Raw genomic sequence first — 17,649 nt, forward strand, 5'->3', positions numbered from 1 at the left:
TCCTGGCATTGTGGGATATGAAGTTGTGAAAAGGAAAGCGTGAGCGACAAAGGGAGTAAGTAGAATGGAGAGCTCGGAAATGGAGGCACTGAACACTTGCAGGTGCCTGTACACCAGGGGTGTCAAACTCTGGCCCGCGGGCCAAATACAATTACACTGGGGGCCAAATTTGGCCCGCGGGCCAGAGTTTGACACCCCTGGTGTACAGGCACCTGCAAGTGTTCAGTGAGGCAATACCAAATTATTATATTATTATTGTAAATTAATGACATTGATGTGTTTTTTATTTGAAATTTGATTTTGCATGTCTGCACTATTTAGTTATATATTGTATGTTTATAAGCGTTGCTGGTTCCATATTTAATGTTAAAGCAAAACATGTTTGGTATATATTAAAAGGTTTGTTTGTTCAATGTTGGCCCGCGATCTTATTCAAGTTTTAAATTTTGGCCCATTGTGTATTTGAGTTTGACACCCCTGCTGTACACAAATACGCGTTTGCTCATAATTTGTTGTGGTACTTCCTGTTATATGTATGTTTTGGAAAATAGGTTCTGCATTTAAATTTACCTTTGGCTTAGAAATTTGAAATCAGGTCAACAAAGATACCTAATTGTAATTGACTGTACAACACCAACACAACCTGAACATTTTTGCATAAATCTGCACTCTGCACATTTCTCCACTTAAAACTGCACTAAGTTGTATATAGTATATCATTATTATTATTATTATTATTATTGTATATTTGTATATTGTTAAATGTCTTTTCTTAGATTGTTTATTTTTTATCTTTATCTTAAAAATTGTGTGAAACTTTGCGGCTGTAACAAAGAAATTTCCCCACTGTGGGATTAATAAAGTCAAATCTGAAATCTGAATCTAATTGTGAATTAGGGGACGTTGCATGTATTGTGTTTAATTTATTCAGAAAAAAATAATTCACTCTTTGGTTGTTAAGTTAGATAAGATGTGATAAACTCATCGTCTATCCTGTGTGTAAGACAGTTGATCCTGTAAAAATATTACACAGTTTTATTACAAATAGTCTCGTGGCATGATATTTGTTGGATTCATTACTGTTGCTTTACATTCACATCAGTAAAAATCTAAAGCTTTTACAGTTCATAAATGGCTTAATATGCTGCTGTTTTCTTGTGTCATCATGTAAATGTAATGGATTAAAACGTGAAAGTGTTGCTGTACAGATCAGTAATGTGTCTTATACATCTGTAATAGGTTATATTTATCATATGTAAATATATGAACTTATCTCAAGTATCTCTCAGAGGAAAGCAGTGACAAAACTTTTCAATGTGAAGTCCCAGATCTGACATGGAATCTGTCTGACACATATGACTAAATGTGAATTTATCATTTAATGTTTCACGTGATGAATTCACAAGTGTGTTTTTAATATATAACATGGACTAAATAAAATAAAAAATGCTTACAGTAAACTGTAGCTACATGTGATTATGCTTTGGTGCCACATATTGTTCTCCTCTGTCTTTTATGCTTCTGTTTCTGTGACGAGCTGACCGTGTTAGTGATCGACCGAAGTTAGCTTCCTTTAGACGGGCTGTTCTGCCTGCATATACAATTTATTATATATAATTTATTATAATTTATTTTGTTTTACATTTTAAACGTATACTTTTAAGAGATACGTGTTTATTGATATCCAGAGGGGAATTAATACAAGGAATAAATACTGGTAAATTGAGAAAGTAAAAAATAAATAGTAATAGTATTATATGCCCTTATATGAATAAAATAGAAGTAAAACGACAACAACAACAACAAACACTTGACATCTAAATGCTTATATACACACATATTTCTCTCTATTCTTGAAATTTTATTTACAGATTATTTTTTTATTATAATATTATTTCCAATAGAAAAATGACACATGTGGTACATATTTATAAGATGAAGGTGCATGATACAACACATGCAAATGGTTTATAAAATACACGGTCGCCTATAAAGTTGGAATAATTTTGTTTTCAGACACAATCTTCTGTTAATTGTGGTTTCATTTTCATTGTGATATGTTTGGAAGAGATTGATTAATAGCGTTTTGAGAAGATATATACACTTTATCTGTCAAGAATAAATCACATTGTCACAATCATTTCATGGAAAGACATATTTTTATATTAATAAATATATATATTGCAGAGGATCTTTTGTTTAAAATATCTACAACTGTATTTTGTCAGAAATCAATCTTTTTCCATCTTCACTCTTAAATGTTTCCTGGAACTTATGAACGTGAATAAATGATTTTCTCAAGCGTTGACACAGAATGATAATAATATACTGAACATTCAACTGTTAGTTTATTAGATATCCCTGGGGGAAATAATAATAAATCATGTTGTCACAATAATTTAATGGACAGAGGTAAAACACACTTTATTCCAACTTTTTGGATAACTTCATTATTACTTTAAAGACGGTTATAGTATTCAGTTGTCTTGAAACCATTTCAGAGAGGTGTTGATTGAACTTTAGCCTTTAGCCTCATGGTGCTGGTGAAATGGTAGCTTTTACTTTGGCGTCAACTGTAATCTTGGGCTACTTTGGTTTGATTATATATGTGGTACAACATATTGACACAGTTTTAAATGTAAATGCTGTTGACCATTTTTATTTCATTTTTCTGATTTAAAATAAGAGTTCACTTGTATTTACAGGAATGTGTGTTCCTTTACGAACACACACACACACACACACACACACACACACACTGCAAAAAAGCCAACTTGTATTTTTTGGCCTAAAACAGTGATTTAAGTTGGTAAAACTTGGAAATATAAATTATTGACATTTAGGGCAATAATGTAAGTTAGCACAACAAAGGAAGCCAGTTGTCTGCTCAAAAACAAGTTGGTGAGTTGTTGTTACTTAAATCTTTAAGTTGGGGTTCAAAACAAGGGACAATAGTTCTGATAACTCTTATTTCTTTGTTGTGAAATTCGGTCATTACACACACACAAGCTAGCGGCTAACTGATGCTAGTGGCTAACTGACGCTAGCGGCTAACTGATGCTAGCGGCTAACTGATGCTAGTGGCTAACTGATGCTAGCGGCTAACTGATGCTAGCTGCGCTGCTTGTTACAGCTACAAGAGTAGCCATTAGCGTATCAATGCTAACTCAAAATTGTGGTCACAACATTAGCTGACATTCATAGCGGCGTTACAATCGTGCCAGAGAAATTCAGAGTTGAGCAAACTCAAAAACAAAACTTAAAATATTTAGTTTAATTGTCCAACTTAAAATGTTATCGAAGTTTGTTGCCTTGAAATTTTGAGTTCACCCAACTTTTCTTTTTTTGCAGTGCAGTTATAATCCTGTCCACTGTATTTCAATTCCTTTGCTGATTGAATTGTATAATATTTTTAATTATCTAATAAAATATGCTGTCTTTAAGTTAAAAGAGTGTTTCTTCTTCTTCTTCTTCTAACTGTACTCATTTGAAAACTGTAACGCTCTTTCTCTCTGTCAGTGCTTGTGGTTCCGTCTGTGGTATTTTTGTGGTCTTTTTGTTTCAGAGACGAGATGAAGAGCTCAAAGCTGAGCGAAGCGATAGCATCTCAGCGAACACAGCTCTGTCTCTCCTCTCCCTCCAGCACACAGGAAAGGGTCGCGCACACTCCCTGAGACCTGAACAACCACCAACTCAGTTGTTTCTTAACACTCCTCAAACACACAGGTGTGCTTTGCTTGCTTGCTTGTGTGTGTGCATGTGTGTGTGTGTGTGTGTGAGAGAGACAGACAGATAGACAAAGACAGCAAGAGATACACTCTGCAATAAAACAACTTTGTAACCTGTAATTCAAGAATGTCACAATAAAGCTTGTTGGCATGTAATGCATTTACATTTACATTTAGTCATTTAGCATTTAGCTTTTATCCAAAGCGACTTACAGGAAGAGTAAAAGCAAACAATCAAGGTATAGTGCAATAAGAGCTATTAGTGCATCAACAAGTGCTAGTGACAATTCTTTGAGGAGTAGAATTATCATGTGGAGCTAGGAGAGAATGCAGTTCAACAGAAACTGAATATGATGCAAGTTTACACATCAAAGGTAAAGGAAGAAACCAGACCCTGTAACTCACCTACTCAACTTCCGTCAAACACAATATTGACGATGGATGTACAACACCCACTTCCAAATCTGTTTTTTTCTTCTGTTCCATACACATGCACAGAAAACGTTTGAACGAACGACACTAAAAACATTCTGAAACACAATCTTCTGTTAATTGTGGTTTAATTTTCATTGTGATATGTTTGGAAGAGATTGATTAATAACGTTTTGAGAAGATATACACACTTTATCTGTCAAGAATAAATCACATTGTCACAATCATTTCATGGAAAGACATATTTTTATATAAATAAATATATACAGTATATATTGCAGAGGATCTTTTGTTTAAAATATCTACAACTGTATTTTGTCAGAAATCAATCTTTTTCCATCTTCACTCTTAAATGTTAAAGACTTCTTACGTTATCTGTACACAAGTCATAACTGTCATTAAGACAAACAGCGTTTGGCCTAAACGTTAATATCTGCTGTTGTAAGTCTGCCTTATGGCTGTATGTACTACTACTACTACTACTACTACTACTACTGCTACTGTATGTACAGTAGGCATGAGTCCTTGTAGAAAAAGAGCATTTGTTTATATATTTGTAACAGATTGTATAACATAACGACATAACATAATGACATAATAAAATGTATGACCCAGAGAAAGAAGAGAGTCACCACTGTAAAAGATTGGAAATGTACAGTTTTATTGATTCATCACAATTATGCTCACAGAAAAAATCAACTGATGGTGCTGTTTTAACCAAAACACCTCAAAATTAAAGAATAAAAGGCTGAACACAAATAAATACTAGAGACAGCAAAAAAAGAAAAAAACAAATACTGGGATTTGGGTTCTAATAATCAAAAAACCAAAGCTACACATCACGATGTCATCTGCATATTGACGGATAAAAAACGGCATAGAAGAAAAGTTATAGCACACAGTTTTGAATTACAATATGTTACATGGTTGCTGCTCTCTGCTTCTTTGATTGGTTGCATATTTCACTGTTAATAAACATGACGTGGTTTCAGCAGAGGTGATCTTCAGGGATCTTTGTGTCTCTTAGTCTCCACTGGACGTCAACTCAAAAGAAGCACCTCACCTGCTGTAGTCACAGAGATACAAGTGTTTGTGTATGAAACATTTGTAATATTTATCCTGCATTAACAACCTCTGATACTAACACATATTGTAGCAGTTTTACTTACACCTGATAACCAGTTATACAGTGATACATTTGACTTACAATACATTTTTTATATACACTACTGGTCAAAAGTTTTAGAACACACCAAATTTTCCAGAATTTAATTGAAAATTATGCAGTTTAATGTCTCAGTGTTCTCTGAAATTGATGCACATTTGCAACATTTAAAATTCTTTATTGAGCATGATAGTGTTTTGAAAGTTAAAAAAAGATTCAAAATCACATTTTATGTTGGACTAAAGGACTAAAAAAAGACACAAAATGACAAAAAAAGACACAAAATGACTAAAAAAAGACACAAAATGACCAAAAAAAGACACCAAAAGACACAAAATGACCAAAAAAAGACACAAAATGACAAAAAAAGACATGAAAAGAATTCAGAAATGGACAAAATAGCCCAAGACTCCATAGAGTTAAGTTGTTAATCCATTTCTTGTTCCCTGAAAAAGGCCTACTTGTATAATTCTGAAATGTACATTATCTTTCAGTTTTGGTTAAGCTTACCTTTTTTTATTTACCTTTGGCAGTTCACCACTTACCTTTGTACCCTTTCAAGCTGTTCATTTGACTTGAACTGCTTGAATTTCAATAAAAAAGTGGAAAAATTGGGCTGTTCTAAAACTTTTGACCGGTAGTGTATAAATGCATGAAAATAACACATAACACATGTACATACTTTGAGTCAGATAAACGCTGTTGATGCAGTGATTGGGTCATCTATCACTTCCTTAATGGTGGAAAGAAATGAAGACAAAGTGTCAAACATAATGTAAATAATCAAAAAATAAATATTTTTGGATTACGCAGGAAGAATTAATCATCACCATATGTAGTAATCTACTCACTTCACAAAGTTGTGCCGGCATTTTTTGGGTAGCCCTGTAAGCAACAACGTGTACAAACAAAATAAATCACTTCAGCTATACAATAAAACATTTCAAAGCTGTTCAACTAGTCATTCGTAAGCATAATGTGCCGAATAGCTGGAAGACTACTCACGGCTGAAGTAGTACAGTATGCAGAGGAGAGCGACAGCCAGGCCGGCAATAAGTCCAACCAACGGCCAAAACACCAGGGAGCCGCAGCCATCTTGAGCAAACACACAAGGTTATATTTAAAATTTCAGGTCATTTTTTCAATCATTAGATGTTACGTCTTTTAGCTCAACCTGTTATTGCTTTGTCCACACAAAACTACCTCTTCTATTGTATTTACATTATCACAATCTGGTAAAGTGCATAAGATCTATACCGTTACAATCCATATAATTGCAGGTAAAAGTGCATATACAGTACAGGCCAAAAGTTTGGACACACCTTCTCATTCAATGCGTTTTTCTTTATTTTCATGACTATTTACATTGTAGATTCTCACTGAAGGCATCAAAACTATGAATAAACACATATGGAATTATGTACTTAACAAAAAAGTGTGAAATAACTGAAAACATGTCTTGTATTTTAGATTCCTCAAAGTAACCACCCTTTTCTTACTAGAATATAAGACATGTTTTCAGTTATTTCACACTTTTTTGTTAAGTACATAATTCCACATGTGTTCATTAATAGTTTTGATGAATTTACAATGTCAATAGTCATGAAAATAAAGGAAACGCATTGAATGAGAAGGTGTGTCCAAACTTTTGGCCTGTACTGTACAAAATAAAATACGTATAAGGTCAAATTTGTAACAGAGAATCATTGGAATGATGTGCCGCTATAAATGTGCCTACCATTGCAATTTTTGTTTTGATGAAAACAACTCACCCTGTGATTTCTTCTTAGGACATCTACATATTGGCTTGACCGGTGGTTTGCGTTTTGTAGGAGGAGGTAATGTTGGAGCGTTCACTGTCAGACAAAGAACAAACAAATATAAAGCCAGAACTAAACAGTGAGAATGTTAACAATCTTTTAGGAAGAGATTAATTTTGTTCTGTACTGTTGTTGTCTCGACTGTGTGTTCATGCTGTTTGTTTGTTGTTGTTTTTTTCCTGTGCGACTATACATGTATGTCTGGGTGTGTTTATGTGTTCGTCTAAACTGGGTATTTTGAATTGTACATATTTTTTTTTCTTTTTATATTTATATTTTTAGAGACTCTTAAATGTTGCACTTACTGGAGAGCACTTTGAATTTCGTTGTACATGTGACAATGACAAATAAAGACCTATTCTATTCTCTTAATTGAATATTTTCCCATCTCAATCCACCCCGGATCTTACAACAAATTCTACCTACAAATACATCAAGTACTTTGTTTATCTGCACGTGACTCTCCAGTACAGTCCTATTAGGCCAGTGAACAGTTATTCCCAAGATTGTTCTCCTTTTTAGCTCAAAGACGTTCAAATTAATACACTTTACACACACATCTAGATACGATCTATTGCGACTATTTAATGTTCTTTTTGTGTTTTTTTACTCTACATTTACTCTTGTAACGTTGAGAGACATGCCTGTCACAACTCTGAGAGAAAAATAGTCACATAATATGATTTTTTGTAATGATAGTCGACAGCGGAGAGCGATACCGTATGAAACCAAGTCAGGGGGACCTTGGTTTATTTGTTTGCAGGATTGTGGAAAAACTACTGGCCTGATTGTCTTGAAAGCTGCTGTAGCGATGAATCATGGGCCAAGGAGTAACCCGTTAAATTTAGCAGCAGATTAGCAAAACAGAGAGGATACATAAATGATTTTTCCCAACAGGGCATCTAGTTGAGAGCATATTTTAACCCATAAGAACCCAGATCCAGTTATCCTCAAAGGAAAATTATGGGGGATATACCACAGACCAAGTGGACCACATAGAACACATAATGATGTTTAAAAAAAAAATGTCTATCCCTAAATGTCAAAGATCTGTGATGTGACATATCCGTTACATTGGGCGTTTATGGTATTTATGTTTATGATATTTCTTATTTTCAAATACAAAAACTAGACACATTTTCTGCTTACAGAGACACAGATTTGCCTTTTTCTTTGCATCTCCACAACATTTATCAAAATTGTGACATTAACAGTGCTGTTTAACAATACATTTTTTGTCCGATTTGTTTTTAAGTCACAAAATAAGAATAAATCAATAATAAATCAAAACAAACAACTAATTTCCTTTTTGTTTGCATCTCCATAACATATATATATATATACATTGTGACTTTAATTTGTTCAGGAAATATGGTCAGTAAGAAAAATAAGCTTTTTGAAATTAGCTACTTTTCACATTTCTGTTCTGAATATGGGAGATTCTGGAAGATTTAAAGTGTTTGTTACACGGGTGTCACCATGGGTTCTTATGGGTTAATATATATAGCTACATGTCATAATGCACCATATTTGAATGCAGAGGTTTGGCTCACATCTGCATATTGCCTCTTAAATATTTCACTCCTCAACCTGCCATCTGATTCTGACTGATGTACTGGAAATCTCACGGCAGCTTGATATTTTTATCTGATATTTCACTGCTGTAAATAAAGCGCTTCAGATTTAACCCTATAAAGCCTGAACCGTGAAATAATTTCCAGAAAATTCTAAATTTTCAAAACTGGAGTGTTTGTTGAACCGGCTAACATTTTTTTAAATTCAATATCAATTTTCATATATGAATTTAATTTGGATCATATTTGATACATCAGGTCTTTTTGTGCAATTTGTTGCTCACAATTTGCTTTTCTTGAACTCACATAATCATATAAAACCTAATATTTTTAACCAAATAAAACTTTGACTTTCCTTTTAACATTTTCCTCAAACATACAAAATCATCATACATCATACATCTGCTGATATGAAGTTTTCACGCAGCAATGACAGATCCACCAGTGGAACCAGCAAATCTTTTTTGTTACATCTGGTATTTTTGTGAAATTTGTTGCTCAGTTTTTTAAATCATCAATTCATGTATTCATCAGGTTTTCCAGGAAAAAAAATATCACACTGATGATGTAGAGGTCTCAAAAACTTATGTATCAAATATGATACACTTGGCTTTATAGGGTTAAGCATACAAACCTCCCGGCTGAAGATGAACCACAGTCTTCCATGATTCTGCGTGTTTCCTGTCCTTAAGAACACAAGAATAAAACCCTGTGTCCTCTTCTGTCACATTGGTGATGCGCAGCGTAAAGGACGTGCTGCTCTTTCTGCTGATCTTGAACCGTGTTTTGTCCAGCCCATCCCCATAGGAATCTATGCCAGCGTTGTTGCATGTTCCGAGGAACTGTAGGGTTACTTTGCTGTGCTTGGAAATACTGCGGAACCAGTACACAGAGACACAGGACATGTTGGCGCAGTCACAATAAATAACCTCTGTACTGAGGATCTTGGGGTAAAAAACAGTGACGTGTCCGTGCTGCAGGAATTGGCTGGAACCTAGGAGGGCAAAAAGAGGAACATTTGAGATTTCAGACACACTCTTGAGGTACAACAACTCACACAGTCCAGTACGGGAGTTAAGGGTCATATGTCGTTGGCGTCTGGGGCCGGGCCAACCCGGCCATGATTTGGCGTTCGGAGAGGTTTGAGAAAAAACCTTAACTAACAGTGTGCACTCCAAAAAATAACTCATTGGATGAACTCAATTCAATTGTGGGCAGAATTTCCATCCAACAAATATATGTAGCCCAAACTCAAAACAAGTGCATCGATGCAATATAATGTATTTGAATTAATGTAGCTCACATTTTTACATTTGGTGGAACTCAAATTAAAAACATGTATGCATTGTATTTAAATTGAGTTACCTCAACTCATTTATGTCAAGGAGAGCTAAAATAAAGAAATTGTGTTCGTTCAACCTAAAAACATAGAATTGGGAAACTGAAACTCATTCTTTTTGGGTTGAAGGGAAGGATAGGGGAGTCAATTAATACATTTTAGGTTACACTTCTTCTTAAACTACTTTTGATTTGATTTTAATTGATATATTTTCATTAGACAAACAATACATTAATGTGTCACATCTAAGAAAGGCTTGAATCACTTTTTGAGTGTGTGTACAGACTCTCCTACCTAACAGAATAAAGACTAACTGTAAAGTAAAAAGCACAGAATAGTACTCATGCCTCAAGCAAGACTGACGAAACAAACTGGAAATATGGTACATAAACATAACAACTATCACCAAAAGTGTTGCAAGAATGGAAAAGAAGCCAAACTATGAAGAAATCTCTTGTACATATTTCAAACCCTGAAGTTGACATTAGAAAATTGCTATATTGGGAGACTGACTTGACATTTATGCTATGCTTTAGTGTTTTCGGCATATACCTGTTGCAATCACTAGTCTTATGAAATACCAAAAAACAAGCAGAAATTAAATGGCTTCCAGTTTGTGTAACAGTAAGGCTCACTGGTACTAAAAGTCTTTCGATTATTCTTTTCGCTCTGCCCAACATGCAAAAAAATACACAAACTGCATGCTGTTCAAGAATACAACATACTCATTTCATCTTTAACCCATGAGCTGCACTATGCAGTACAAATACAATTTGTTTCAATGCCTTGTTATCGCTATTTTAAAAAAAATATAAATTTGATGCAGACTTTCGGCATAGCATAAAAAGATAATGCATCGTTAGCCTCAGAATTCATTATTACTGTACCGTTAATCCAGATTGTACATTACATTACACTGATGAAATTGCACAACAACAATAATAACTTATAAAAGTATAATGTACAATTGTATCTGAGGTATAAAATTACATGAATTTGGTGGCAGTTTGACCATTACAGTATTAAAAAATGAATCAAAGACTACAGCTTAAATCTTCAGCGTCATCTTTTGTACTGTTTAAAATAAATGTAGCCTTTCAGTACATATGGTTATGGCTGTACATGATGAATTTAGACTTTATTTTAAGTTAAACATGAGATAAGCTTCAGTTTGAGTAGACAACACATCCCGCTACAGGCCTCCTGACTGAACTACTGTCTGATGTCGGAGGATTATTAAACGAGAGAAAAGTTGGTGGTCTTACCTGATGTCCACAGCGATACTGTCCACAGTGTCCATGCCAGCGGGAGCAGGGTCATTTTGTCTGCTTGCCAGTGTGTGTATGCGCTTGTGTGCCTTGTGTAGTAGCTGAGGGACGCTGCTGATACTTTCTTTTCCTGCTATCTATCTGTCAGAGATGATGGGAGGAACTGAGCTGACAGGGTCCTGAGTCGTCAAGGTAACACCCCAGTGTGACACACACACAGGGCCTATCAGAGTGGGGCGCATGGCAGCCAAGGGACTAACACACACACACACACATATATACACACACACACATGCACAAACACATACATCACTGGAAAAAAATTACTGGTAACACTTTCTATGAAGACTACATCTACAGTGCATTATGATTGTTGAGGTGTGTGTATAGAGGGGTATGAGTAGTTGTAATGTATTATAAGCCTCATCAGTCAGCCTGTAGTTTATAACCAGTCAAGAGCACTCATAAGACACTTGGATTTATAAGTCATTATAAGCTATATTTATAACTGTTGATATAGTGCATCATGAAGCTTTATATGTGTTTATGAATGCAGTCATAATGCATTATGATTGATTATAATGAGCATTATAATTCACTATGAATGCGCTCATAATGCACTATAGATGTAGTCTTCATAGAAATGTGCATAAAACAGGAAAACTGGCCAAAAACTGGGATTGTGTGATCAAGATGGTAAAAGATAAAGATCCAGTACAACAAATGTGACACACATACAGTGATCATGACGAACGAAGCTGAATTTATGCCACATATCAAGCAATAAAAAAAAAAGTTGTATATTCAAAGAGCAGCAGTTTGCAGCCCAGGTGCATGACCTAGAGCTGTGCAGCTTTGTGCCTCGCTGCAGAGCACGGAGAGGGAATACCACTGAACACATGCCTGAACTGACGAAGGATCAGTGATACAAAACCTGATCCATAATTCTGTAGATTATTATAAAATATTCACTGGTGTGTGTGTATACAGCTTCTTCAGTTCTTTCTTATAATTTACTTCTTTAACTTTGTGTAAAGTACAAGGTGCAAAGTACACTACCGGTCAAAAGTTTTAGAACACCACAATTTTTCAATTTTTTATTGAAATTCAAGCAGTTCAAGTCAAATGAACAGCTTGAAAGGGTACAAAGGTAAGTGGTGAACTGCCAGAGGTAAATAAAAAAAGGTAAGCTTAACCAAAACTGAAAAATAATGTACATTTCAGAATTATACAAGTAGGCCTTTTTCAGGGAACAAGAAATGGGTTAACAACTTAACTCTATGGAGTCTTGGGCTATTTTGTCCATTTTTAATTCTTTTCATGTCTTTGTAAGTCATTTTGTGTCTTTTTTAAGTCATTTTGTGTCTTTTTTTTGTCATTTTGTGTCTATTTTAAGTCATTTTGTGTCTTTTTTTTGTCATTTTGTGTCTTTTTTAAGTCATTTTGTGTCTATTTTAAGTCATTTTGTGTCTTTTTTTGTCATTTTGTGTCTTTTTTTTATCATTTTGTGTCTTTTTTTTGGTCATTTTGTGTCTTTTTTTAAGTCATTTTGTGTCTTTTTTAAGTCATTTTGTGTCTTTTGGGTCATTTTGTGTCTTTTTTAAGTCATTTTGTGTCTTTTTTTGGTCATTTTGTGTCTTTTTTAGTCCTTTAGCCCAACATAAAATGTGATTTTGATTTTTTTTTTTTTTTCAAATCACTATCATGCTCAATCAAGAATTTTAAATGTTGCAAATGTGCATTAATTTCAGAGTACACTGAGACATTAAACTGCATCATTTTCAATTAAATTCTGGAAAAGTTGGTGTGTTCTAAAACTTTTGACCAGTAGTGTATATCGAGGAGACACACAATAAGAAAAAACTACAAAAAAACTGCAATGAAACGCTGTCAGATTTGTGCATGACAAACGCAAGCAATTCAAAAAACAAATCATATATTCCAAATATTCACACTTAACTGTGAACGTTTTTTCTTTCAATTCAATCAGGAAAAATGTCAAATAGGTTGAATAGTGAAATCATTCCTTCTCAATTATTTCAGAAGACTCAGAAACAGATATATATTTCTCAAGTTTAACAAACTGAATGTTTTTAAAATGTAATTATTGTTATTTAGTTCGACATTTTTCAGTTAAATTTTTAGTTTTAAAGAAACTGCCCTCTGAAATTCTCAAGCTGACAATGGAGTGCCCCCAACCGATTTCTTTCTTTTAAAATGAATGCTTAAAAGGAACAAATGGCGCATTTATTTTTTCTAAATTTCGAAGTTTCATCCAGCAGTGACAGACACGACACAAAAAAAGAAGACAGCAAAGGTTCACTATTAGTAGCACCTAACTTTAGAATAAGTTTATTATTTTCATCTTTGAATAATTTGTCTAATAATCGATTAACTGTGTCAGTGATCAGAGAAAAAATGGAGGTGACGTCTTCAAATTGCTGTCAAATATATATATAAATACCCAAAAGGCACTTCATTTATGAAGATACCAAACAGAGAAACACAGCAGATATTTCTATTTCCGAGCTGGAATTTCTAAATGATTTGTACTTGATGAGTAATTTAAATAAAAAAAAACATTATCGAAAGTGCTGTCGATGAATTCCCTAACAATCAGCTAATTAAATGGTCAACTATTTGTTTTCATATTTAATTTCAGAATAATTTTGTCGCTTTATGTGGATATTCCACTGAGGCTGATAAGACACACAGCAACTCTGAGTGATATTGCCATTTAAGAGCAACATAGATAGATAGATAGATAGATTACAGTGTAGCAGCAGCATTACACACATAGACAATAACAACACAATTAAATACTTATATAAACAGAACAACCTAGGCATACTTCAAGCAATAAAATATAAAAATACAATAAAATGTAATGTAAAAATTCAAATAAAGTGTCTAAAGAAGGAGTATGTATTAAGGAGTAGAAATCCAGTGCAGAATAAATATGAATATACAGCATAAAAATGTTGGTGCTATGAAACAAATAAGGTGCAATGAACAGTGTGCATAAAGAACACATAAAGTGCATAACGTGACTTACATTAGCAAATGTTGAAGAGGCACTGAAAATTAACTTTCAATTATATAGTTAAATTCCTACTTTTAAGTTATTTACTCTTTATAAATATGTTTGGATTGGCATTTTTTTTTGCAGTCATTCCAAAATGAGGACAGACTGTTAAGATTATCCCCAGAACTCAGCATTTCCCTGATAAACCTAATGAGAACTTAAAACCATCTTCAGATTGTTTTGTGTGTGCCTGAAAGGTTAGAGCGTCGAGCGGTCTGGTGGGGGTCTTAAAGTGAGAGGATGTGGGCACGCTATAGCTCTACGGGGGTCGAAGACTCGAGCGAAACGTGGGAACGAGACCACAGGATTCTTTGAAAACAGGAGATCTCAGAGCTGCTCACACACATGGCTGAGCTACAGAGCCTTTGTTGGTCTCTCTGCTCTGGCGCTTTAAGTCAAAAGCAGCCTTCGTTTCTTCTCTCTTCTGCTCTCATCAGCCAATGTTGTCAAAAGTTTAGAATTTGCAGACAAGACACTTCATGTACATATTATTGTGTGCCAACGATTTAAGAGTTTGTTCAGTTCTCATTTACAGTGCAACATTTATTTTTTTAAAGTTGAGGCCTCACCTCAGAAGTTTTTCATGTTACAGCCCCTACAGCAGCTATTCTCAACCTTGGGGTCGGGACCCCAGTTGGGGTCGCGAGATGATTTCTGGGGGTCGCCAAGTCATTTTTGAAGTCAGCTCTGTCTCCACTGTGTTAAAATGTTCATGTGTTAATGTGTTTTAGTCTTTTTGGTCATTTTGTGTCTTTTTTGGTAATTTTGAATATTTTTTTTGGTCATTTTGTGTCTTTTTTTGGTAATTTTGTTTGCTTTTTTTGGTCAATTTGTGTCTTTTTTGGTCATTTTGTCCTTTTTTTTGTTATTTTGTGTCTTTTTTTAATCATTTTGTGGTAAATGGTAAATGGTTAATGGACCTGCACTTATATAGCGCTTTTCTAGTCGCTTTGTGACCACTCAAAGCGCTTTACACTACAGACTGCGCTCATTCACCCTTTCACACACACATTCATACTGGTGGCAGAGGCTACCCTAAACGGTGCCACCTGCCACCATTGGGAATTCATTCACACACCGATGAACACAGCATCGGGAGCAATTTGGGGTTCAGTATTTTGCTCAAGGATACTTCGACATGTAGGCTGCCATGGTCAGGGATCGAACCACCAACCCTTCGGTTGGGGGCCAACCAACTCTACCAACTGAGCCACAGCTGGTCAATTTGTGCCTTTTTTGTTCATTTTGTGTCTTTGGTCATTTTGAGTCTTTTTTGGTCATTTGTGTCTTTTATTGGTAATTTTGTGTCTTTTTTTGATAATTTTGTTTCCTTTTTTTGGTCAATTTGTGTCATTTTGTCCTTTTTTTGTCGTTTTGTGTCTTTTTTTTAATCATTTTGTGGTCAATTTGTGTTTTTTTGTCATTTGTCTCTTTCTGGTCATTTTGTGTCTTTTTGGTCATTTGTGTCTTTTTTTTGTAATTTTGTGTCCTTTTTTGGTAATTTTGTTTCCTTTTTTTGGTCAATGTGTGTCTTTTTTGGTCATTTTGTCCTTTTTTTGTCTTTTTGTGTCTTTTTTTTAATCATTTTGTGGTCAATTTGTGTTTTTTGTTATTTTGTGTCTTTTTTTAGTCATTTTGTGTCTTTTTTGGTAATTTTGTGTCTTTTTTTGGTCATTTTGTGTCTTTTTTTGTCATTTGTCTCTTTCTGGTCATTTTGTGTCTTTGGTCATTTTGTGTCTTTTTTGGTCATTTTGTGTCTTTTTTTAGTCATTTTGTGTCTTTTTTGGCTGATCTGAACTGTGCGTGTGAGATTGTGTTCAGTGAGTGGGGGTCGCGGACAACATGCATGTTAAATTGGGGGTCACGACTCAAAAAGGTTGAGAATAGCTGCCCTACAGGACTATATCTCACTATATTAACTGTCTCTCATTCACATGTTTCCTCTGCTACCAACAGTGGTACACTAAAGAGTAATTTCAGACTCTTAAACACACTTGCAAGCTGTTTCATGCATGTTTTTGATATTCAACTCTTCTTTGGCTTGAATCTCTACTCCAGTCTCCCGTTCCAACAAGCCACATAATGTGCAGCAGCAACATTCAGGTTTCAGGATCCCAATGCATCAATTATCTGATAACCACAATAAAACAGTAGAGTAAGAACATCTTTTAAATGTTGTTCAATCTGCAGGCCTGTTTGAGCAGTTTGGCAGGATTTTATGGCACCTGCAGTTAGACAACCACGTTAGTCTGTTCTCAGACTCCATAGTGCTTGTCAACCAAAAAAACCTGTATTGTATTTTCCCCTTGAAACATTCTTATTTTATCCCAAAACCACTACCTCAAAACCAGCACCAGTACCTTGACCCAGGAGGCTGCTGTGAATTGTCCCATTTAAAACCAGTTTAAAATATAAAAGAAGTCAACGAAGCACTTAAGTTCACATCACAACACTGCAAAAAAAGAAAAGTTGGGTGAACTCAAAATTTCAATCCAACAAACTTCGATAAAATTTTAAGTTGGACAATTAAACTAAATATTTTAAGTTGTTTTTGAGTTTGCTCAACTCTGAATTCAGATTTTTCTCAACTCAACTGTAAATTGTACTAACTTATAATTTTACATTGTAATAACTTTTAATCCTGAAATCCATGAAATGTCAGCTAATACTGCGACCACAATTTTGAGTTAGCATTGATACGCTAATGGCTACTCTTGTAGCTGTAACAAGCAGCACGGCTAGCATCAGTTAGCCGCTAGCATCAGTTAGCTGCTAGCGTCAGTTAGCCGCTAGCGTCAGTTAGCTGCTAGCTTTCGCTAATGACCGAATTTCACAGATTTCCCTCATTTCACAACAAAGAAATAAGAGTTATCAGAACTATTGTCCCTTGTTGTGAACCCCAACTTAAAGATATAAGTAACAACAACTCACCAACTTGTTTTTGAGCAGACAACTGGCTTCCTTTGTTGTGCTAACTTACATTATTGCCCTAAATATCAATAATTTATATTTCCAAGTTTTACCAACTTAAATCACAGTTTTAGGCCAAAAAACACAAGTTGGCTTTTTTGCAGTGAACTCTGACCATCTGACAGTGTTTAACCTCCTGAGACCCAAGCTTTAGTTTGGTAAGTATTGTTAGTTTCTCCTGGATATTTAGGATTAGTAGGACATGATAAGTACAAAAACTAAGAATTATTAAAAACTAAGCGTTATTAAAAACAAAGCGTTATTTTAC

The 17,649-nt window shown here is 34.6% G+C and overlaps 1 protein-coding gene across 1 annotated transcript; it reads right to left on the reverse strand.

Annotated features, from left to right (window-relative positions):
• Window positions 1-6,172: 6,172 nt before the first annotated feature.
• cd8b (cd8 beta) lies at window positions 6,173-11,530 on the reverse strand. Its single transcript, XM_059328609.1, has 5 exons — window positions 11,324-11,530; window positions 9,354-9,713; window positions 7,098-7,181; window positions 6,331-6,420; window positions 6,173-6,210 (listed from the first exon to the last, which is right to left on the reverse strand). The coding sequence occupies exons 1-5, from the start codon at window positions 11,376-11,378 to the stop codon at window positions 6,173-6,175; spliced, it is 627 nt and encodes a 208-aa protein (XP_059184592.1). The 5' UTR covers window positions 11,379-11,530.
• Window positions 11,531-17,649: the final 6,119 nt, after the last annotated feature.

The sequence above is a fragment of the Centropristis striata genome, chromosome 3, assembly GCF_030273125.1.
Source record: "Centropristis striata isolate RG_2023a ecotype Rhode Island chromosome 3, C.striata_1.0, whole genome shotgun sequence".
Classification (NCBI taxonomy): Eukaryota; Metazoa; Chordata; class Actinopteri; order Perciformes; family Serranidae; genus Centropristis; species Centropristis striata.